At 34.6% G+C, this 25,195-nt stretch overlaps 2 protein-coding genes and 1 long non-coding RNA gene across 4 annotated transcripts; 1 reads left to right on the plus strand and 2 right to left on the minus strand.

Moving 5' to 3' along the window:
- Positions 1-7,463: 7,463 nt before the first annotated feature.
- On the minus strand, positions 7,464-8,513 carry LOC123906736. Its single transcript, XR_006809008.1, has 2 exons — positions 8,325-8,513; positions 7,464-7,738 (listed from the first exon to the last, which is right to left on the minus strand). It is a non-coding gene; the product is annotated as an uncharacterized LOC123906736 (long non-coding RNA).
- Positions 8,514-14,200: 5,687 nt separating this feature from the next.
- LOC123904359 (mitochondrial Rho GTPase 1-like) lies at positions 14,201-15,620 on the minus strand. Its single transcript, XM_045954035.1, has 5 exons — positions 15,317-15,620; positions 14,998-15,130; positions 14,771-14,920; positions 14,505-14,681; positions 14,201-14,323 (listed from the first exon to the last, which is right to left on the minus strand). Exons 1-5 carry the CDS (start codon positions 15,490-15,492, stop codon positions 14,201-14,203), a joined length of 759 nt encoding a protein of 252 aa, XP_045809991.1. The 5' UTR covers positions 15,493-15,620.
- Positions 15,621-16,091: 471 nt separating this feature from the next.
- Positions 16,092-21,466, plus strand: LOC123906741. 2 transcript variants are annotated; one of them, XM_045956717.1, is made up of 8 exons: positions 16,096-16,436; positions 16,541-16,602; positions 16,697-16,735; positions 17,119-17,187; positions 17,363-17,404; positions 18,897-18,957; positions 21,008-21,074; positions 21,189-21,466. In XM_045956717.1, exons 1-7 carry the CDS (start codon positions 16,169-16,171, stop codon positions 21,031-21,033), a joined length of 567 nt encoding a protein of 188 aa, XP_045812673.1. In that variant the 5' UTR covers positions 16,096-16,168; the 3' UTR covers positions 21,034-21,074; positions 21,189-21,466. The 2 variants fall into 2 exon arrangements, with proteins under 2 accessions (XP_045812674.1, XP_045812673.1); XM_045956718.1 differs by lacking the exon at positions 18,897-18,957 and having other exon boundaries at positions 16,092-16,436.
- Positions 21,467-25,195: the final 3,729 nt, after the last annotated feature.

Raw genomic sequence — 25,195 nt, forward strand, 5'->3', positions numbered from 1 at the left:
AATTATCATCGTTGTGGAAGTAAAGGTCATTGGTCTCGTAACTGCCCTACACCAAAGCATCTTGTTGACCTTTATCATCAATCACTGAAAAATAAAGGAAAAAATATTGAGACTCATTTTGCTTATGAAGATGGTGACTTCGATTATGATATGGATCCTGCTCATTTAGAGCTTGCTGATTTCTTTGCGGATCCAGAGAAAAAAATTGATCATCTTAATGGAGAAGGAAGCACCATGAAATAGATTTCTTTTACTTTCATGAAAAATAAAAGTCATGTTTAAGTTCCCTTTTGTCAAGAGTTTGAGTGTGTTTTTAATTTCCTTTGTTTTTTGTTTTTGACAACAAGTTGAGTGTGTTTGAATTCCCTTGTTATTGGCAATGAAATTTTAAGTCTTTCTAGTAATACACTTTATCCTTTGTTATTTTTCAAACTTCATATAATCACTACCCTTATACTTCTAGTTATTTTTTTTCTCAAAACAAAAAAAAAATTAGAATTTCAGTCGCAAATGGCTAAAAGGACACATATAATCAACACTCATTATTTAGTATAACTATGTCATTATTTACTTGTTTAATTCTCTTTTTAAAGAAAATAAATTGTAACTAGCATCGTTTTATAATTAGTGCTATTCACTACAATGATGTAGTAATATGATTTGTGAAATGTTTTATAATTATTTTTTTTTTTCAGTTCACTAATAATATAATATTTAATAACCTTCTTTTATCTATTTTTTTTAGAATGAGTATCGATACTAGCATCAAAGGAGATATGTGTCTTGCTGATAGTGCAACTACCCACACAATTCTCAAAGAAAAAATATATTTTTCTTACTTAGTAAAGCGAGAAACCAATGTTAATACCATATCTGGAACTACAAAAATAATTGAAGGCTCCGGAAGAGCTAATGTATCATTATATGGAGGAACAAATTTATGTATTGAAAATGCATTATATTCCTGAAAGTCTCAAAGAAATTTATTGAGTTTCAAGGATATCCGCCTAAATGGGTACCATCTTGAAACAAGAAATGAAGAAGGTATTGAATACCTTTGTATCACAAAACGTGATTTAAATAAAATATCTATATTGGAAAAATTACCCGCCTTCTCATGTGGTTTGTACTACACTTATATTAGTACAATCGAAACACATATAACCGTAAACCAGAAGTTTGCGAATCATAATAAATTTGTTGTTTGGCACGACCGGTTGGGTCATCCCGGATCTATAATGATGCGAAAAATAGTTGAAAATTCATGTGGTCATCAATTGAAGAACCATGAGATTCTTCAGTCCAACAAGTTTTCGTGTATATCTTGTTCACAAGGGAAGTTAATAATTCGACCATCACCAATAAAAATTAGAAATGAGTCTATAAATTTTTTAGAACGGATACATGGTAATATTTGTGGGCCAATACACCCACCATGTGGACCATTTAGATATTTTAAGATTTTAATTGATGCATCAAGAAAATACGTCTTGATAATGCTGCTGAATTTTCATCTCAAGCATTTAATGATTATTGTATGTCCATTGGAATTGAAATTGAGCATCCTGTAGCACATGTTCATACACAAAATGGACTTGCAGAATCTTTTATTAAGCGTATAAAATTAATTGCAAGGCCACTTCTCATGAGAAGCAAACTTCCAATATCCACTTGGGGACATGCAATTCTACATGCTGCAACATTGATTCGCATCAGGCCAACTAGTTATCATAACTCTTCCCCTTTAAAATTAGTTTTTGGTCAAGAACCTAATATTTCTCATATAAGAATTTTCGGATGTGCGGTATATGTTCCAATTTCTCAACCACACCGCACTAAGATGGGTCCTCAAAGAAAGTTGGGAATATATATTGGATATGAATCTCCATCTATTATAAAGTATCCTGAACCAACAACATGAGATTTATTTACAGCTCGATTTGCTGATTGTCATTTTGATGAATCAAATTTCCCAACTTTAGGGGGAGATAACATGCAGTTGGGAAAAGAGATCAGTTGGAATGAATTATCACTGTCTCATCTTGATCCTCGAACTAAACAATGTGAACTAGAAGTTCAAAAGATAATTCATTTACAAAGCTTGGCAAATCAATTACCAAATGCATTTACTAATCCTAAAGGTGTGACTAAATCTTATATACCAGCTGCTAATGCTCCAATAAAAATAGATATCCCTGTTGGAAAATCTATTATTGCAAACGAGTCTCAACCGCGCTTGAAGCGTGGTAGACCAGTCGGTTCAAAAGATGAAAATCCTCGAATAAAAAAAGGAGCTAAAAATAAAGATGACCCAAGCGAGGATATAGAAGCTCTAAAAGAGCCTTCAGACATGATTAATATTTCAGCTCTAGAAGAGACTGATCAGGTACCTGAAAATCATGAAAATAAAGAGATCTCGATAAATTATGTCACAAATGGAATACAATGGAACCGACATGAAGTCAACGTTGATGATGTTTTTGCATATAATATAGCGCTAAATGTGATAAATGATAATGAGGATCATGAACCAAAGTCTATTAAAGATTGTAGACAAAGTGAGAATTGGCCAAAATGGAAAGATGCAATTGAAGCGGAATTAAACTCTCTTTCCAAGAGAAATGTGTTTGGACCTGTAGTCCGAACACCTGAAGGTGTGAAACCAGTCGGATACAAATGGGTTTTTGTGCGAAAGCGAAATGAGAATGGTGAAATTGCGAGATACAAAGCAAGACTCATCGCTAAAGGATTCTCTCAGAGACCTGGGGTTGATTTTAATGAGACATATTTGCCAGTAGTTGATGCAACTACTTTTCGCTATTTAATTAGCCTTGTAACACATGAAGGGCTAATCCTGCACATGATGGATGTTGTTACAGCTTATTTATATGGCTCACTTGATAGTAATATTTACATGAAACTCCCTGAAGGATTTAATTTGCCTGATGAATATAGTTCAGGATCTCGAGAAAACTACTCCATCAAATTGAACAAGTCCCTTTATGGACTAAAACAATCAGGACGCATGTGGTATAATCGTCTCAGTGAATATTTACTAAGAGAGGGGTTTAAAAATGACTCCATTTGTCCATGTATTTCCATGAATTTGCTATAATTACAGTCTATGTTGATGACATAAATATTATTGGAACTCCCGAGGAACTTCCAAAAGCCATAAATTGCTTAAAGAAAGAATTCGAGATGAAAGACTTGGGAAAAACAAAGTTTTGTCTCGGATTACAAATTGAGCATTTGAATAATGGAATTCTTGTGCATCAAGAAGCTTACATAGCAAAAATGCTAAAACGATTCTATATGGACAAATCACATCCGTTGTCTACTCCAATGGTGGTTAGATCACTTGATGTGAAGAAAGATCCTTTCAGACCTCGAGAAGAGGATGAAGAACTACTTGGTCCTGAAGTACCATATCTCAGTGCAATTGGAGCATTGATGTACCTTGATAATTATACACGTCCTGATATATCATTTTCTGTCAATCTATTGTCAAGGTATAGTTCTTCACCTACAAAAAGACATTGGAACGGAGTCAAACATATACTTCGTTACCTTAGAGGTACAATGGATATAGGTTTATTTTACCCCAAAGTATCCAAACTAGAATTAATTGGTTATGCAGATGCAGGTTATTTGTCAGATCCTCACAATGGTAGATCGCAAACAGGTTACTTATTTACAAGTGGAGATACAACCATTTCTTGGAGATCTGTGAAACAAACCATAACAGCAACATCATCAAACCATGCAGAACTTTTAGCACTTCACGAGGCAAGCAGAGAATGTGTTTGGTTAAGATCCTTGATTCAACTTATACAAAAGAATTGTGGCTTATCTTCCGGAAGAATGAGCGCAACCATCATTTATGAAGATAACACTTCATGCATTGCTCAATTAAAGGAGGGATATATCAAAGGAGACCGAACAAAACATATTTCTCCAAAATTCTTTTTTACACACAATCTTCAGAAGAGTGGTGATATAAACATTCAACAAATTCGTTCGTGTGACAATCTTGCAGACCTTTTCACGAAGTCACTCCCAAGTAAAGTTTTTGAGAAACTAGTAAAGAAGATTGGTCTTTGTCGTATCAGAGATAATTGTCTAGAAGAGGGGGAGAAATAACCATATCATGTAATTTTCTCAAAAGGATATTGCACTCTTTTTCCTTCACTAGAATTTTTTCCCACTGGGTTTTTACTAGTAAGGTTTTAACGAGGCATATCCTTAATGGACATTCAAGGGGGAGTGTTATGAATAATATGTGATGAATGCCCATTATGGTGTATGTTTTATTGTCCCCTAAATATGTCTTATAAATAGCACTCTCATTTTCATGTAAAGACACACAAGAAAGAAATACTACAACTTACTTTCCTCTTTCTCTCTACTTGTTTTCTTGCTCTTTTACCTTTGTTTCACAACAATACCTACGTCGTGTAAAAAAAAAAATAGTGCAATATGTACCTTTCCATAGATGCATCTTGGCAAACATCACCATTACACACGAAGCATCAGACATATCAGAAGATATAAAAACCCATCAACTCATTAATATAGTGTCCGTTGAGAAAAACACTTAACATGATTGCTGCAAATAAATTAAGATTATTATTTCAAAATTTGAGACAAAGATTAATTCATAAAAATAATAATAGCACTTACCCATCTTGTTTTAAATGAATAGGGACTACAGCGACCATATGTCCTTCAACCTTTATATTCTGTTCAACATCGATCGTATCCAACATCCCAATAAAATCTAAACAGTGTGTTTTAAGCAAAAATTAATAAAAAGAAATATAAAAAACTTTACAAAATATGTTTGTATGCAAATTTAAATTAAAACTCACCCACCAACAAATCAGTTGGGTAGGAACGCCTTAGAAAATTAGAGGGATGGTCAAACACATATGTATTTTTGGGGACAACCAATTCATGAACAGGCTAGCTTGATCTTAGTATCAGGAGTGAAATTCAATTTAAACTTATGATAAGCAAAAATTTATAGTTTGTTTTTTTAGTCATGCTAATTTTCTATTTTTAATTAAGTTAGATTGATTAAAAAAAAACTACATGGTTTGTTTTGTTGAGTTGTGTTAATCCTCATGAAGCTATGATACATCGTTAATTTTAGTTATATTAACCCTCTATATTATTTATTTTTTTTGTTATAAATTGAATTGATCTAGACTTTTTTTTTTGGTTATAATTGATTGATAATTTGTTTTGTTATCATAGATTAATAGATTTAATAAAAGATAAAAAAAATTAAAAAGAGACGACGTAGACGCCACATTAGATTAAATTATTGAAAAAATGTCACATAAGAATTTGCTCATTGAGAAGCAACATGAGAACGTCAAGTGTACTTTTTACTTTGAACAAGGCAAAAAATATATATAGATATTGTTCTGGTGAACACTTAAGGGGGTTTGTATTATTGATTAAATAGAAGTATGATTTACATATGTTTGGACCAGGAAAAGTCCATTAGGTTTATACAGAATATGTAATGCTATTTGACTTTGGGATCCTTCTTCTCCAAGCTAAACCGCCTTGTTTCTCGGCCACCGCTTCTTCTGCCGTTCCCACGTTGCTGCTAAGGCGGGTACTTTTTCTTCTACCTCAAGCTATGGCCGATCGTGGAGTTGATGGTGGTTTTCTTCCATGTGAAGCCACATGGTGAAGAGTCATGGATGTAAAGATATTTTGGCGTGACATCGCCTTTTGGGTTAGTGGCGCACACATAGCATTGTTCCCGCCTGCTTCTCATTTGAATTTCACGGATTATCATTGACCGGGCTTTATTCTATTGGGCCTTGGCAAAACATTTTGGGTCCTTGTCCAGTCCACAGTCCCCAAGCACGAAGCTCAGAGAGGTGAAGTGCTTCACGTTCATAATGCTCATTTTGAAAAAGAAATAAACACATGTTTTTGCCGCACGTTTTGAAGGAATAACCGCTCTTAGGGTTTCCCATTATCCCACTTCCAATCTCCACGATGTGTGCCTCTTCCTGTCAATATTATTTTTTTGGTTGAGTATTAAATCATAAAAACCTTTTTTTCACGCCCCCTAACTTTTCTTGTGCGCCTCTCAAAATTTTAAAAATATCCAAATTCTACTATAGAAATTCTAAGTTTCTTATAAGTAGCGAGTGCTTTAAGGGGATGAAAATCTGGAAAAAAAAATATAGTTAACTACTTAAGTAGTGAACTCACGGGATGCAAAATCAGGTAAAATACAGTTCACTACTTAAGTAGTGTACCTTATAAAATCTAATATTTTTGTCCCCCTCGCCCTTCTTTCACCCCTATGAAATTTTTTTATAAGGTTCACTAGTTAAAGTGTAACTTGTGTTTTTCAGATTTTACACCCTTCAACACTCAACACCTAACCAAAGATGGGGTAAAATTGACACCTCAGAGGGCACGTAAGAAACAAACTCAAGGTGTGCAGAAAGAAGAACTCCAAAACATAAAGGTTTAGCTGTTTAGTATAGGTATTAGGTGTAGCGCGTGTCGGTCCTAATAGATAAACATCGGATTTGGATTTACTACTGTGGGGATATCCCACAGTTTCACAAAGTTGAAACAATCCTAACCAATCAAACTATCCAATGGTTTCTCTTAATTTAAAAAATTGTTATTTTAATTTTAATTCAAAAATGACAGAAAATCCTTCTATTTTCACTCTCCTTCTCTATTGTCATGTCCGTTCATCTTGCCGGAAATTGAAGAAACAAAAAAGAAGAAGATGGGGCTGTAAGTTTCCAAAGAGAAATACAATGATTTCTTCTAATTTAAAAAATTGTTTATTTTAATTTTACTTTTGTGGGATATCCCACCGTTTCACTCAACATATGCCTATTTATTGATTGTCAGAGTAAGTTTAAATAAATTTAAAACAAAAATTTAAAAATAGTAAAGGAGAAATTAAATAACAATATTCAAATATTTTTTTAAACCATTTGAATAAAAAAATTACATAAAATATGTACAAACAAAAAGTCACAAATCTCAACTGACAAAAATACTGAAATTACTAGGTTGGACGACATGACTGAGATTCAAACCTCAGTATCTCCATTTTAAGTGTGAGTTGTCAATGACTTATCATTTCGCCTACCTACCCAAAAAAAAAAATGCAAAGGCATCAAGAAATCCCATCTAGGTTGGCAACTTATGAACTGTTTGGATTGAACTGTTTCATCTTATGAACTGTTTTAACTTATGAACTTATCTATTGGGATAAATTTTGTGAGACAGTTTGAGACAATTTATGAAAACAACTTATGACAACTTTCTTAAGTTTTTTTAACTTATTTTCATAAGTTCTCTAATATAACCTATAAAAATAACTCGTACAATATATAAAAACAATTTATTATTTGCTATAAAAATAACCTGCATGATAAAAACTTGTAGTATAAGCTACAAATAAATTGTTTATCCAACCAGACCATTTCCCTATGATTTATATATACAACCACTACGGTGATACTGATATACAGAAAAACAGTGTTATGTGAACTATAACAAGCTACCAAAATAAATATTAAAATAAAATATATAACTAGAATTTATAAAGTTAGATATTAAAAAAAAAAAAAGAATCTATAAAGTTAGTGTAGGTTAGCCAAGAGCAGCCTGCATGCAGATCATGACACATTCTTCCTTGCAGCACCCACCCCAACCACCACGGCCGCTCCAAGTACAACTGCAATATGATTTGATAATAAAATCATTAAACAAAACCCACAATTATATTTCTTCTGGCTGACTGTAATATCCAAAATTATAGAAAAGCCCAAACACGGCCAACTCTCTTTCATGCCATTGCAAAAAGATGGTTCCCAAGAAGATCCTATATAGTACGTCCTTGGTAACAGCTAATTATTTATTTATTCATTTTCTACATTTTGATTTTGTTGATAATTCACTGGCTAACTATTCTCTAAATTCCAACTCCAAGAACCATAAATCAAAAGAAAGTGAAACAAAACAACACGGGTGAATAATGAATTCAGATCAAGTCTTCCAACAACAACACTTGAGAAGCAAAACAAGCTAAATGGAAACATCACCAGAGACCAGTTCAGTTGCATAACACCTCAAGGTTATAAGTAACAAATCATTGGAAAATCAAAATCAGCTATAAAACCAAGAGACATAACACATGAACCACGGCAAATCACATCACCCAAAATTTAAACAGAGTAAAAGGAGCTTAGTAGATTGAACGACTTTAATATACAAAGTCAAAAGGAACTTAAACCAACAAGTAAACCTGCAAAATGATATACCTGAAACAAGCATAAGAGATCGATCTATGAGTTTGTGGTACAGCTTGCGGGTTATTCCAGCTTCAATTTTTGCAATACTTAAATGAGGGTGCTCAGCAGCAGTTACAATTCGGTGAAATATATTGTGGATATCCCCTAACTTCACACTGATTGACATGGGAGCCTCTTCTCTCGTGTCCTGACTAACCTACAAAACACATTGGCATGTCAACATTTGATGCAGTAAAGCATTTGCTTGAAAATTTCTCAGCATCATTAAAGAAAATATGCATGTTCTAAGACTCAGCTATACCTAATAATGAAAAAGATAATAGTATGCACTTCACTTTTCTGCCTTTGTTTGCGAGTCAGTAGAAAAGGTTAACAAGGCGCCGTTTACTTTGGGAAAACATTTTCTATTTGTATTTCCTAAAACTTGTGAACAATTGTCTTGCATTTCCGGAAACAATGAAAAAGACGAGAGAATTATTTCCATTATTTTTGGAAATACCTCATTTTATCTTCTTTCCATGACAATAACTCACTGCACGAGTCTCTTATCTTCTTATTAGCAAGTTAAAATGAACACATTCTAGAATATGTATGAGGAAAGAAGAGAAATGAATTGAAATTCTCATTATTGTTACAATTGGAGTAATTACATTCTCTATTTATAGAGGGGAAGATATGTAAACTAAGTGTTAAGCACTAGTATGTAGCTGATTAGTGCCTAATCTAACTAGCAGACTGATTCTGTTTATGTGGACTAGAACTAAGATAGTGACTTATCCTTATCTTCTATATTTGAGTGTAATAGTCCCTCACAAGGTGAAGGCTGGTAGATGTCTTGCAGATTCAACTTGGACATAAGAGTGTTGAATGGCTGAGGTAGAAGGGCTTTAGTGAAGAAGTCAGCAACTTGATTTTGAGAAGTAACAGGGAGCAATTTCATAACACCTGCTTGCAGCTTTTCACGGACAAGGTGGCAATCGATCTCCAAGTGCTTGGTGCGCTCGTGAAAAACGGGATTGGCTGCTATATGTAAGGCGCTCTGGTTATCGCAGTAGATGACTGGAAGTTTAGAGCATTGAATCTGTATGTCCTTAAGCAGATATAATATCCATTGGAGTTCACAAGTTGCAGCAGCGAGGGCTCGATACTCCGCTTCGGATGAGGAACGAGAGACTGTCAACTGTTTCTTTGTCCTCCAAGATATGAGGGACTTTCCAAGGAAGAAACATTGGCCAGAAATGGACCTCCTTGTGTCAACACAGCCTGCCCAATCAGCATCTGAGAATCCTAAAATGTGAAGAGAAGAATCTCTTGGAAAAAACAAACCACGACCTGGGCTGTTCTTGAGATATTTTAGGACACGAATTGCTGCATTGTAATGATTAGTAGTGGGCTTAGAGAGAAACTGACTTAATTGTTGAGTCACATAAGTGATATCAGGTCTGGTTGTGTTGAGATAAATGAGACGGCCAATAAGTCTTCTATAAGCAGGAATGTCATCATAAGGAGTGCCATTGTCATGATGAAGCTTGATAGATGGTGTAGAAACAGGTTTGGCGCCTAACAAGCCAGTGTCATTCAACAAATCCAAACAATATTTTCGTTGGCAAAAGGAAATCCCTTGTGTGGAATGTGAAACTTCAAGGCCAAGAAAATATTTCAAGGTGCCTAAATCCTTGATTTGGAATGAATCATGCAGAACAGATTTGATGTGTTGAAATTCAACTAAGGAAGTTCCAGCCAAAATAACATCATCAACGTATACTAACAGAATAGTGAAGGAAGCATCGGTTTTCTTAATGAAAACTGAATGATCAAATGATGCTTGATGATATTGATGTTGAAGAAGAGTAGAAGTAAGTTTCTCATACCATTTCCGGCTGGCTTGCTTAAGACCATAAAGTGATTTGAGTAGCTTACAAACTTGATTTGGCTTGTGAGGTGTGACACCAGGTGGAACAACCATATACACATCTTCTTGGAGTTCACCATGTAGAAAAGCGTTATTAACATCCAATTGATGTAAAAACCAGTTATGAATAGATGCTAAAGCTACGACAAGTCTCACAGTAGTAACTTTAGCAACTGGTGAATATGTTTCGAAGTAATCAAGGCCTTCAATTTGGTTATATCCCTTTGCAACTAACCGGGCCTTGTACCTTTCAACTGTCCCATCTGCATGATATTTAATTTTGTAGACCCATCTACAACCAATAGGTTTCACATTTGGTGGAATGTCAACAAGTTTCCAAGTACCAGTCCTTTCAAGAGCAGCAAGTTCAACTTTCATTGCTTGTCTCCAACATTCATATTTGTTTGCATCAGTAAAGGTTTTGGGTTCATGTTGAGTAGTCAAAGACAAAGAGAAACGACATTGAGAGTTAGATAAATTGGAATAAGAAACATACTGAGAGATGGGGTAAAAGGTACCTGATGATTGATTTGGAGAGTCATGAAAGGCAGTACAGATATAATCTTGCAGATGCAAGGGGGAGTGTTTGATTCTGGTAGATTTTCTAAGATTGGGAGGGTTGATTTGAGTTGGAGAAGGATTAGCTAAAGAGGCAGTGGGAGTGGGGATTGTATCATGAGGTAAATTGGTAGAGATATTATCATCAAAATGCAGGGGTAGGAGTGACATGGTCATTGGAGAAGGTATAATTCCAACAGTGTGCAGGATTTGAAGAATCACCACTGTAGGGAATGATGTGATCATAAAATGTGACATGTCTAGAAACAAATATTTGTTTGGAATGCAGGTCATACAAGACATAACCCTTCATGCCTGATGTATAACCTAAGGAAATTGATTTTCTAGCTCGAGGATCCAACTTACTTCTATGACAAGTAAGAGTGGAAGCAAAAAAGACTTTAAACAAGTTAATATCGGGAATAGAGTCATAAAGGACCTGATATGGGGATTTATGATTAAGAATGGGTGTGGGGACTCTATTAATGAGAAAAGTAGCATGGAGTAAAGCATAGGACCAAAATTGTTTGGGTAGTTTGACTGATAGAGTAAGGCTCTACCTACATTTAAGAGGTGTTGGTGTTTCCTCTCAACTCTCCCATTTTGTTGGGGAGTTTCAACACAAGACCTTTGATGTAAGATACCTTTGGCACTATAAAAATCATTGAGTAAAAATTCAGGACCATTGTCACTTCTAACATATTTAGGTGTAATGTGAAATTGTGTTTCAATCATGGTGATAAAATTTTTGCCATGTGAAGAGACATCAGACTTAGATTTTAGGAGAATAATCCAAACAAATCTACTAAAGTCATCAACAATAGTTAAAAAGTATTTATGGCCATGAATGGAATTAGTGGCTAAAGGCCCCCAAATGTCAAAGTGAAGTAATTCAAATTTTGCATTAGCAACAGAAGAACTAATATTAAAAGGCAATTTCTTTTGCTTGGCAAAATGACAAATGTCACAAGTATCTTTATTATGATTAATGGATAAACTGGGATACAATTGAGTAAGCCTAGACAATCTAGAATTTGACAAGTGACCAAATCGAAAATGCCACAAAGCTGGCATGGGAATTACAGAAGGAACTGAATTACAATCAATGGAAAAACTAGTAAATGTATGGACTTGAGATGGAGTAGCAGAGATGGAATCTGGCAACACTAATCTGTAGAGGCCATTGACAAGCTCACCCAAACCAATCATCTTTTGGGAGACATTGTCCTGAAGTACACATTATCATGCAAAAAATGAACATCACATTTTTGAGATTGACATAATTTGGAGATAGAGATAAGATTCAGTGCAAATTCATGAGAATATAGAACATTGGCTAAAATCATGTGGGGTGAAAATTCAATAGTACCAGCAAATTTAACCAAAATAGATGAACCATTAGGTAAAGAAACATGTATGGGATTAATTTGGTGTAAAGACTTGAACCAATGTGTTGATGAACAGATATGTTCATTAGCACCTGAGTCCAAAATCCAAAAAGTAGGCTTAGAAAGTAAATTGCAAACAAAAGGATTACCTGCAGAAGAAGCATCATGTGGTGAATGACCATCATGAACAACACTAGAAGCACTCACAGAATTGGATGTGGAGGCAGGATTGGATGATGGTGCTGATGGAACTAAATTTGCTTGTTGAAGCAAAGAAATCAGTTGATCATACTTTTCCTGAGACAGACCAGTACTGGAGCTTGAGTTTCTCACCTCAGTGACACTATTAGCAAAGCGAGGCGCAGTAGCATTATCATTGTAAGCCTTGGTTGAAGCATTCCCCTTATTCACATTGGGATGACCATGCTTAGCATAACAAAACTCAACTGTGTGACCATTTCTACCACAATAGGTGCAAACACGGTTAGAATTCTTGCCATTGGCACTACCTTTACCGCGATATTGAGGCTTGCGTACATCAGAAGCATTGACAAGCACATTTGAGTCATCATCAACAGAAATCAAAGACTGATTATTACTATCTTCTTGAACAATTAAGGAATACACTTTGTTAATAGAAGGAAGAGGATCCATTAGTAAGATCTGAGTTTTAGCTACTGCAAATTCATTATTCAAACCAGTAAGGAATTGAATCACCTGATCTTCAAGGCGAAAATTCCTTGCATCACGCATAGCTGCACAACGACACTGGTGCGCACAAGTGCAAGAAGGAACCGGACGGTGCGAATTGAGCTCTTCCCAAAGCATCTTCATCTCAATGAAGTAATCAAGGACAGACTTAGAACCTTGCTTCAAATTGTTGATGGAAGTGCGAAGATTAGCGATACGAATACGATCGACTTTGGGAAAACGCTCTTGAAGATCAAGCCAAACATCGATGCAATTCTCATGAAAAACCAAAGTCTGAGCGATTGGATCTGAAACCGAATTGATAATCCAAGAGTGGATAAGGTGATTGCAGCGTTCCCAAGCCTGACGATTGAGATCGTCAAAATCAGGAATTGGCATCGATCCATCAACGAAAGCAAGCTTATTCTTAGCGCCTAAAGCACGACACATAGATCTATTCCATGCGAGATAATTCGAACCGTTCAAGCTAGGCGTAACCGTCACAGAGTTAGGACCATCGCTAGGATGAACGAAGAAAACTGAATCAGTGTTTTCTGGAGGAGCGACGCGAGGAGGCATAGTTGCAGATGCAGAAAAACAAGAGAAAAGATGAAGAATGAGCAAAAAAAAGTGATGGAAATCACAAGAAAATGGTGGAAAAAGTGAAAGAATCACAAGAAGATGATGGAAAATGAGAGAAAATGTGCAACGGAATCGTAACAAACTCAAGGATCGTAACAAACTCCATGGAGTGTAACTAACTCCATGAGAGAAATCACTGATACCATATGAGGAAAGAAGAGAAATGAATTGAAATTGTTACAATTGGAGTAATTACATTCTCTATTTATAGAGGGGAAGATATGTAAACTAAGTGTTAAGCACTAGTATGTAGCTGATTAGTGCCTAATCTAACTAGCAGACTGATTCTGTTTATGTGGACAAGAACTAAGATAGTGACTTATCCTTATCTTCTATATTTGAGTGTAATAATATGAAAACACAATTTTTTTTCTCACTAAGTAAACAAAACTTCCAAATATAATCAGATCAAATGCAAACGGAGTCATAAAATGAACTCCAACAATATCAAGTTTCTAGCCACAATCTGCAACTAACGAATTAATTGAACATAGATCAGACATAACACAAACCTATATTAAAATACACATGAAAGTGAAGGTGTTGTAATAAGAGTGAAAGTTGTCTAATTAATAAAGCTTATTAAAGCAGCCACGGTTAACAAATAAAAGATAATTGAATGCCAAAAAAAAAAAAAACAGCAAATTAAAGACAATTGGTATAACCAATTCAAACTTCTGCTTGAAACAGGTATATCAATATTTATGTAAATGAGGCATGATGCCTTGTTCATTCACACCTTCAGACAAATGTTCTTGCACAACCTTCTTTACATCCATAATTTCATGTGGTTGCAAAGGAGCATTGAAACATTTAACCTGTAGATAGTTTAGTTAGATTTTTCAGAAATCTTATACACAATTTAACCTACCATATCATAACCTAGCATAAAATGATGGGAACAAGCTTATATTCAAGCTACAAGGTGTCAAACTATTATACTCGGATTATAAACAAGCCACAATTTTGACATTTAATATGAGAGTGAAAAATGAAAACCTGAAAATCATTCAGTTCAGCATCGCTAAGGGCACCGTCTCTGTCATGGTCACAAAGGATAAAAATCCGCTTCAAAGCCCGCCTACATCGAGGCGTTAGAGTGTGTGACTCCCGATCAAATAAAGGAGACATGGGATAGAGAGCAGCCTTTTGTGCAAAGAAGAAAACTTCAACTACCTTGAACAAGGAAACTTAATTACAATTGTATGAAACAGAATCCAGATATAAAGAAAGAATTTGATTGAAATAGTATGAATAAAAGATACCTCGTTACGCCTAAATGCTGAACATTCCAAGCATGCTTCAATCTGGCGGAACTGTTGCATTAGTGGTGATACCACCCGTTCTAGGCTGAGCTGCTGACTTTTATCTCGCAGATCAAGCTTACAACCAACCACTATAACTGGAACTTTGACCTGTTCATAGTATTTATTTATCAATGTCACACATAAGGACATTCGATGCAGAAACAAGAAAAGGAAAAGATTCAAACATGTAATCGGCGAAGACGAGGGAGCCAGAAAGTGGTTAGATTTTGAAGTGTTTGAGGTCGATCACATGCATAAGTGAGGATAACTGAGTCAGCCAGCTTTAGTTGTTTATCAACTCTATCACTGTCCTCAATACTGCAACAACACACAAGTACAGTTAGGAAAATAAAATACAAATCAGCACTGAAATCAGTCAGGTACAGGATAGTGTAAAATTAAACTCTGGTGGTGCTGAATTTCAAATTGTAAAGCATGTGAAAAAGTGGTTGGAATGGAATGAATGAATGAATGAATGAGGATAAGAAAGAAGGAATTTGTTACCGGGAAGTGTCGATGAGTCTGACCCACAGACCATCACAATGGGGAAATGTAGGCGCCCTAAAAAAGAGGCAGCTTTTACCGGTTTGACTGTCTCCGGCGATCACAACGCGAATCTCGGCACCATTACGTCGGTTGACGTGCTGAGATGAAAATGAAAGTCTCACTCCCGGAGGCATCGTGAGTGGTGAAATTGCGTCAAAATGTCACTGTATCTGTGGCCGCAAAGCCAAGGAATTAGGAGAAACCCGGTTACGCTACGGTGTGCCACGGCCAAGTACCAACACAATTCGCCCCTTCTTTTTATTTTGTCATATATGCAAACCAATCCAAATAAAAATAAAAAACCGATTAAAAAAAATTGAAAACTGCAAAAAACAAAATATTTTTTAATGTGTTTGGATTTCTTTAGTGAAAATTGTTGGATCAAATCGAATTTCGAGTTACTTTTTTAAAACCGATATAAATCGAACTAAACTGTGGATACATATGTTTTAATACTTATTTATCTTTTTAATAGTATCAACATATTTTATTTTTGTTCATTTTAAATTTTGTTAACACTTACTAATTTAAGGATTTAATTTAAATACACAGTCGTCAATCAATACCAACCATGTTTTTCGCCACAACACATCACTCCACTTTCTTGATATGACATGATAAAATGATAGTTGTTTATTAGACGATCGTGTAAAACTATTTTACATCGGTGCATATCAATTAAACTCCTAATTTAATCTACCGCATAAATTTGGAGGATCTACTTTCTTTCCTTTGACCCCAAGGGTCGTTATCAGTGAAATAACGGATTGGAGTACTGTATTCTATTCTATTTCTAGAAAAGCATACAGAATGGCCAAGAACGAGATATCTAGCTTTATCGCTCGCGCCGACGCCGATATATCTCGCGTTATCGTTCATATCGCCGCCGATAGCATCGCACACAGATTCAGATGTAGGATACCCAATGCCGCCGCCACCGACGCCGATGACGACCCTAACCCCAACCCCGACATATCTTCCTCTATCGTTCCCCCTGTTCCTCTCACCGAAGAAGAAATAGATCGCCTCGCTGCTCTCGTCCAGCCAATAATTCAGAAAATGGGCATAGTTATAGCCTGTACCTCTCTCTCACTCACTCTCTCTCTCTCTCTCTCTCTCACACACACACACACACGCGCACACACTTTATGTTATGCTCATCTTCTACATTCTTTTCTTCAGGTTGCATTGGCCTCAGATGGATAATAAGCGGCGACTTGTTCAAGGTCTTACCCATGCTCAAGGTATTTTATTATTCATAATTATTATTAGGGTTCCCAATATTGGTGTTAGGATTTTTCCCCTAACTAAGTGTAATTTTCTTTGTTTTGGTCCTAGGGGATGTGCGACTTAGCAGTATATTCCATTGCTGTTCAGGTAACAGTGTTTCTTTTAAGATGTAATTAAACTGTGGAAACAACACTGTTTTAAAAGTTAAAACTAAGTGAAAATAAGCTGGTATGAATGAAAATGCTAGTGCCCCGGGAAAAATGTTATTTTCAATTTAAAAATTTCTTTTTTTTTTTGTTTCCTTAACCAGTGCCCCGGGGCACCGGTTAGCATGACCCTAAGTATTTATCAGGGGCACTCTAGCAAGACCCTTATAATTAAAGCTAAACACAGGAAACCAAAACCGAAACCAAAACAAGTCTTATTATTTAGAGTTGACTTTTAATTTACAATGTCAAACACCATTTGCCATTTTCTTATTTCTTGTTTTTGTTAAGATAATGATCTGATGTTAATTAATAAATATTCAGCTGGAGCAACCAAAACCTATAGAGAGGTGCCTTAGTTTATCTAAATATTCAAGAACTCCGTATCTCAAGGTGTTGTTCTATCTCTTACTTTGTTATCTATTTTTTTCTTCTAACGGTAACAAGTTTGGCTATATATATGGAGTTTAAGATCATATTTATCTATATATGCTACAGTAGCCTACCTAATTTGTAGTTTGAAATTGAATACATACTGTATGCTAAATGATACCGTTTTCACCTACAGGGTCTTAAAGTCATTTTAGAAACCGACACGGGCTGTAGACAGGTCAGTTTCAGATTCTATCATATCTTTAGACCTTTTTTAACTTCCAAATTAGGAGCATAATGCAATCTAGGGTTAATGAAATAGTCTGCATCCTGCAAAGGCCTATGGAGCTGGTTAGGAGGATAAAATAAATTGAATTAGTGATTCATTGTATAAACATGGGTAGTTAGGAACTTCTTTTTAACACCATTGAACTCTTTTTCTATATTCTGCTTAGCTCTATCCATGGCATAATAAATGAACCACATGACTGGTTTCTCATCTGATCAACCATTCAAACTCAAAGCACTTTGATTAGCGGACATACACCCTTCAAACAAATTACAACACCCTTCCAAAAATCCTTGTCCAAAATCACTTCGTCATCCAATTTTCCATCCCTTGACCTTGCAAACCTGCCGATCTTCCATTGACCATTAGTCACTTGTGACCATGCTAATCAAAGACCACTCGTTCTCATGAAAGCACCTTAAAGTTAAGTACGATGTTGAAAAGCGAGTTAAGCTCAATCTCACCAAATCTTTTTCTTTTGTGAAGTGTTGCAGGAGAGAAATGAGAAAAGTCGTAGAACAAATATTGGGTAATTCTTCTACCTTTTAGATTTGTCTCTTGATAAATGGGTATCTTCTCAAAGTCTTCAACCATTAAGTCAACACTACGAGGCATCCAAGACAACCCCTTGCTTTTTCACTGGCAGCTTTGTAGTTTATCACATTGTCTGTCACAACTTGGACAACATTATCTTCTCCAACCTTTTCATTTTCAACCACCTCATCCATTATCTTGAAGATCCTGTCCCCCCCCCCCCCCCCCCCCCCCTTGATATAGCAGATGCATCAATAGACTTCAAAAAAATACGGTTCCCCTTGGTGACAGATTGGGTGGATGTTGTTTACGCGACTGGTTTTGCAGGTGGAAGGGTGTAGTTGTTGGCTACAAGATCAATGTTGAGAGCAGTGATGCACTCGTTGTTTCCATTGTAGCTTAAACAAGAAGGTTGTCACATGCACATATTTGTATGCTTAGAACTACTTAGGAACCTAAATGCTAAGCACCATTTTAATGGCATAATCTATCCAGCATGAATATTGCAAGATAAGACGAGGATTGACATTTAAATATGGAATATGATTATTGTTGCTAACATTACTACTGTTAATGCAAATAATAATTAATTTACTACCTCTCTGCCAAAAAGATCTCTATAATTGCTTGGTCAGGGAGAGAAGGGAATGCCATACTCAGTATCGACAAATTCCTCAACTGCAACGCTTCTACCATAACATGTTAGAGTTGGTTTTTAACTTTTAACTATAGTTAAAACCAATAACATCCTTATCTAAGACACGAACTTTAGTACAATTCTTGCATCTTGTTTATCCATTGGATCTACCAATTATACAAATTAACCTTCGCTTCATTTCATTCAACAAACTGGTGTACTGTGTAACCCTTTGAATTTTGTTTTGTCCATTGGATCTACCAACTTCAGGAAGTAGAGCACCATCTAGAAGGCACATCTAGAGCTGTTGTTGCAAGCAGTACATCTACTGGTATGTGCACACCCCGTTTTTAATTGATCTTCTCTGTGGTGTTGAGGTGTAGATTTGGATCCCTTTAACGAAGAAAAATTGCAAAAGGAACATGTTTCAATTACTTGTTTTTCGACTCCAGAAATGATAGAAAATGGCAATACAAACATGTACCTTTTTGCTGTTTATAACGTAAAGGTCCATGATTCAAAAAAAAAAACGTAAAGGTCCATTGTATGCGTTATTTTAATGCTTTGTTGTACTTGTGTTACGAGCCTTATACTGTGCCATGTTTCTAACTGGCGTTGGTTATCAATCTTGAACAAAATAACTAAACTGACGATGATGTTGTCGTCTATGTTGTTGTTCTCTTAATGTCGCTGTTTTTGTTTGGTTCAGCCTTCAATATGCAATATGTTTGATGCTATGTATCTTTTTTGTGCTTCTTGTTGTTGCTATGTTGTAATTAATTATCTTTGTTGTGTTGTGTGAAGGAGAGTGAGAGTGTATACTGTATAACAGAAATGAATGAATGAAAAAAATAGGTTCAAAACTCGTATGTATTTATATGGGGAGGTGAAGTGAAAATATCATATGTTGAGAAAATATGGGAAACAGCAACAAGACTAGAACTAAGAAGAAAAAGTTGGACAGTTGGAATTAAATATCATTTTGAAATGGAAGTTGGTTCATTTCTTAGCTTATTGTATTCACCGAAACAAAGTAAGTAACAGATAGCGCTACCATTGTTAGATTAGATCTGTATACCTACTACCTAGGAACAAAACTGAAAAATCAAAATTATATGGGGTCAAGAAAGCAACACATGAAGTCTTATATATGGACACAAATACAAATGAATAGTGTTTTGGCACACACACATAAATATTCATATTATTTATTTATTTATTTTCACAACACTACTAATTAAATTCTTTTACTTTTATTTTTATTTTTATTTTATCTACGTGTGTTTGTCTAAAGACTATTCATTTGTATTTGGGCCTATATTAGACTTCCTCCACATAAATGACTGCCAACTTATCTTTTCACATTCTATAAAAAAAGTAGAAAGTAAAAACGAATTGATAACAGAAAGCAAGCGAGGAAGGAATAGAGGAAAAAGAACGGTAGCTAAAAATATACCCAACAACATTAAACTATAGAAAAAAGTATTTGGAGAAATCTTGGAACTGAAGAGGAAAATAGAGAACACTGCTAAACCTTCAGCAGTTGCACCTTCAATGAAGATGAGCGGTGGTTCACAGTAATTTGGGGTTCGAGATTTTGATTTGGGGTTTAGGTCATTAGAGAATCATGAGATTTAGGGCTCGTGAACGAAGTGTGGTATGGTTCGGTTCTGTCAGTTTGGGTTCAGTAAATTGCAGCTTGGTTCAGTTATTGAACTGTTTGAGATAGACAGGTTTGGTTCATAAATAATGGTTCGGTTTATTTAAAGGCGGTTTCGTTTGGTTCGGTTCAGTTTGGAATCTTTTTGAACAACCCTAGTTAATATTGTGCTTTGTCAATTTTCTGAAATAGCCTTGAAGAATTTAGATGACATTTACATCCTATAGATGGAGTGTAGAGTTTCTCTCTCTCTCTCTCTCTCTCTCTCTCTCTCTCTCTCTATATATATATATATATATATATATATATTATATATATTTTCCCTATATAATGTAAGAAATCGTAACACTCACCTAATTTGTTTTTTCTCCTGTCAACTCAAACGCAAACATGTTGTGCTGTTGAATCAGTTCAAGGCAAACCGTTTTATATCCTAAGTAATTATTTTTATATCTTCTTGATCATTGCTTGTTGAATTAAGATTTGACAACTAAAATAGCCAACCATAATTGGAAGGTAATAGAAATACAGTGGCTGCTTAATATACCATCTCTTTGAAAAGTTAAGTACAAACTATCTTTGATATTCCTCGTGATATACTCCATTAAAGATGGCACACTTGCTCTATTTGTACATATAGTTGTATATCTATAATGTTGTCTCCAATAACTTCTCTTCCAAAATATTTTATTTATGCTAAAATGAAATATGTCTATTGTAGTTGATGATCGACCCCAAGCGATGTGAATGGGGAGGGGAGTCTTTCTCCTTGCTGACGAATAGTACATGTAAGTTATGTCTACAAGTTCCACATTAACAAGCTCTACTTGTTGCTCGTTTACTTATATTTCATCTTCTTTCCCATTAGCTTTATAATTTCTACTATTGCTATTTTTTTTTAGGGTGAGATACATGCTTCCCTCGGTCTTCACGTTCTGTCTGTCGATGAAGCATATATAAAGTGCAAAAGGGAAAAATACATTACAAAAGGTTTCATTTGTGTTGACAACTAAATAACCAATCATGTATAGTTTTTTTTTTTTTTGACAATAAACCAATCATGTATAGTTGTTTATAGACAAAATTACACTTGAGGTCCTTTATCTTATTTATTTGTAAACAGATTAGTCCTTTATCTTTTTTTTGTTACATACAAGTCCTTTATCTTTATAAATTGTCACAAATTGGTCTTTTTTTTTCATTTTTTATTGAAATATGATGAAGTGGCAAGCCACATAGGATGATCTGACTTTTATCTGGCTTTTATTTGGTCTTTTCAAAAAAAAAAAGAAAATGTTCAAAACCAAAAAATCATGAACATTCATCATGTTCATCATCTTCTTAATTATCTAACAACAAAATACATCCAAATACACCTCAAAATTCCATAATAAAAAAAAAAAAAATGAGGATGAATACTCATATTTATCATCTCTGTTACTAATATTAAAAAAAAAAAAAAAAAATTCTCAAGTACTATATAAACCCACAGATTATAGATTATAGTCTAATAATCTCTGTTACCGTTACTTTCTCTTTCACCTTCTTCATTTTCGTCTTTTGTTTCCGCCATTTTTCTCTCTTCACTTTCATTCTTCAGCTATAAATCGAATTGCTGATTCTGCCACAAATCAGGATCGCCAGAACAAAGAAGAGCTTCCAAATTCAAATTCAAATGGTTTGGAATTTGAGGAGAAGAAGAACAATGAAAAAGCAGTGACAGTATCATCTCATATTTTTTATTTGGTAAATTTATTTAGGGTTTGTGAGAATTGGGGATTTGAATTTTAGAGTTTGGAAAAAGATTGAAGTAAACAAAAGTTTATGGAATTATGAGGTGTATTTGGATGTATTTTGTTGTTGGGTAATTAAGAATATGATGAAGGAGATGATGAACATGATGAATGTTCATGATTTTTTGGTTTTTAACATTTTCAATAAAAAAATTATAAAATAAAAATCAGATTATCCTATATGGCTTGTCACTTCATCAAATTTTCAATAAAAAATGTAAAAAAGGACTAATTTGTGACCATTTATAAAGAGAAAGGATTTGTATGTGACAAAATAAAATAAAATTAAAGGACCAATCTATTACAAATAAATAAGATAAATTACCTCGGATATAATTTTGTCTTGTTTATATCATTGTTGTAATTCTATTCACCCCACTCAATCTTATTAATAAACAACACACACTCAATCTTGTCAATGACATGTAAATTAATTTTACACATTATCCTCCGTCTAATATCACATCATTATATAAATAACACATACTCAATCTTATTAATAAGATGTCTTTGAGATTTGGAACAATTTGTAGTAGAGTTGCAAAAGTCAAACAACGTCTATCTTAATTTAAAGCCCCAAAATTTGGGCAAGTGCTACATACATAGGCACAATCCCAAATTTACATTTAATTCTTTTCTGTTTTAGTGGTTTTTTCTATGTGTGTCTGCCCAAATATTTTTATGAGTGATCGAGGGGTATTTACCAGATGAATACTATTTTTTGTGTTTTTCTAATTATTTTACCCCGTGAGGTTAAAACTTGTTGAGTTTTGCTCGAGATTCTACCTTAATATTTAGTTTTGGCAAACTATCTTAGGATAGCTTTATTACCCACGAGACGATCAATATATCTACTTATCCTAAATGAGAATTACTTTTGTCACTTTACTGTTTTCCTCACGCGCCTTACAAAATTACCAAAATACCCTTGTCTGCTACTTAAGTAGCGGACACCCTCCAAAAACAACCTACCTTTATAGTGTCCACTACTTAAGTAGAGGACACCATTTAAAAAAAAAATTATTTTTATAACGTCCGCTACTTAAACAGCGGAAGGGTAAAATAAGAAAGACGCAGGACACGCGAGTAACCGATAGAACGGCAAAAGTAATTTTCATCCTATATTTGGGGCTATCAACCCATAGTTCAAGACTCCAACCCATTGAAGTAGTGACTTTATAACTCAAAATAATGCTTATGATTAATTTTTTATAAAAAGAAAGGTTTTATGCTAACACAGTTTCAAGTTTCAACATAAAGCTTTTTCATTTAGAACACAATTGACTGTAAGTTTGAGAACCGGGGTTGGTCAAGTTAAAGCAACTCACCCCATAAGAAATGGAAATATTGGGATCAAATGTTCGTGGAGCTACCCACATCAGGTGCTTGAGAATCAAAAGGATATGATTTGTTGGTAGCTTTTCTTTAGGCCTCGTGTTTCTTTTTTCCCTTCTTGAATTTTCTTTTTTGCCCTTCAATAAAAACTTCGATTTCTGTTTATCGATTTGTTTTTGCCTTGAAAATAAAACTTCAGTTTCTGTTTCCCGAATTTTTCTTGAATTTGAACTAGAAAAACTTCACTTTCTGCGTTCCGAATTTTTTCAAGGGCAAAATTGGAAATCCAATGGGAGAAAAAGAAACACGGGGAGCCTAAGAGAAGCTATCTGATTTGTTTAATCGATTGAATCTAGGATTAGTCTTATGGTCAATTCAACTGGTCAAAGTCATGGGATATAAGCATATGTAATATGTTGAACTAACTTAAGTTGCACGTTTTTCTTTATGCCCCATTTCTTTTCTCATGCGCCCTACTAATTGATCAAAATATCCCACTTACATATTAGGGTTTGAACAACTTAGTAACATTTTGTTTTAGGTCTACTTAAAATTTTAAATTTGTTTTTTTAATCATTGTTTGGAGCACCGTTTAACATGACAAAGTGTATAATCCTTAATCACTATATTCGTTCTTTGAATTTCACTACATGTTTTTGATGTTTCTCATTTGGCGTTTGAAGATAGAGTGCTTCATTGCTAGAAGAGGTAAGCATTGGATACAAACTATAACATTTTCAGCTTCTTTGTTCAAATACATAAAGTGTAGTTTCCGGGAGCTTAAGAGCAACGAAAATGATGGAATGCACCACAAATCTGTGTATTGGAAATCAAACAACAGTTGGTGCAGCTCTGTGGTTTGATTTTGGATGGATTAATGTTGCTATTCAAGATTAAGTATATCTTTTTAATAAAATAGTAAAGATCTCAAATTCATATTATAATCCATTGTTGTTAATTTTTATGTTATACTAAACGTAGGGGAATGCAGGGGAATGTAGGATGCGCCAATGAGAATGAAATTGGTTTTTGCATTCAAATGGGACACTTATGGCACAGTTTGGAATTACTACTAAATCTGGAAATGAATTTGGCTTTACCATCCAAAGGGAGGTGTTGGTACGAGGTGGAGGAAAATTTTTAAACAGGGCTTACAAATTAAAAACATATATATCTTGGAAGAGAAACAATACAAATTGCAATGAAAAATTAAAGTGTGACCCTGTTTGTAACTGGTTTCTCACTATTTTGCATATATATTTAATGAACTTACTTTGTGTTATGAACGTGGAATGATAATTATGAAATATTAATTAACTTGGATTCATGCATTATATTTTTTGTATTTGTGTGTATATAAATACATGTGAAGTTACAATTTTGTCCTTCAATAGGGTCTTACGACCCCGCTCTTACGACAACCAATAGTCTGAAATTAATCGTAGCTCAAATTCATCATTAATCATAGCCCTTCAGTAGGGTCTTACGACTCCGTTCTTACGAAGGGCAAAATATTCTACTATTTATATAGACAAATTTTGTTGACATTAGATATTATGTTGACGAAACTATATCTATAATTATTTTTTACTAGTTTTTCTGAAGGAAAATACATCCAAGTAGTTGTTACAAGTCTCAATGCTCGTAAATCTGTGTTTACGGTTATTACCGACCGTTTCATTTTTTATCTAATACATAATTTAAACAATTTCATTTTTGAACGTAAAATACAAACTATATCTAAGCCATGGACGACTTGATCAAAGCCACGTATGAGCATG

The sequence above is a fragment of the Trifolium pratense genome, linkage group LG2, assembly GCF_020283565.1.
Source record: "Trifolium pratense cultivar HEN17-A07 linkage group LG2, ARS_RC_1.1, whole genome shotgun sequence".
In the NCBI taxonomy this organism is placed as follows: Eukaryota; Viridiplantae; Streptophyta; class Magnoliopsida; order Fabales; family Fabaceae; genus Trifolium; species Trifolium pratense.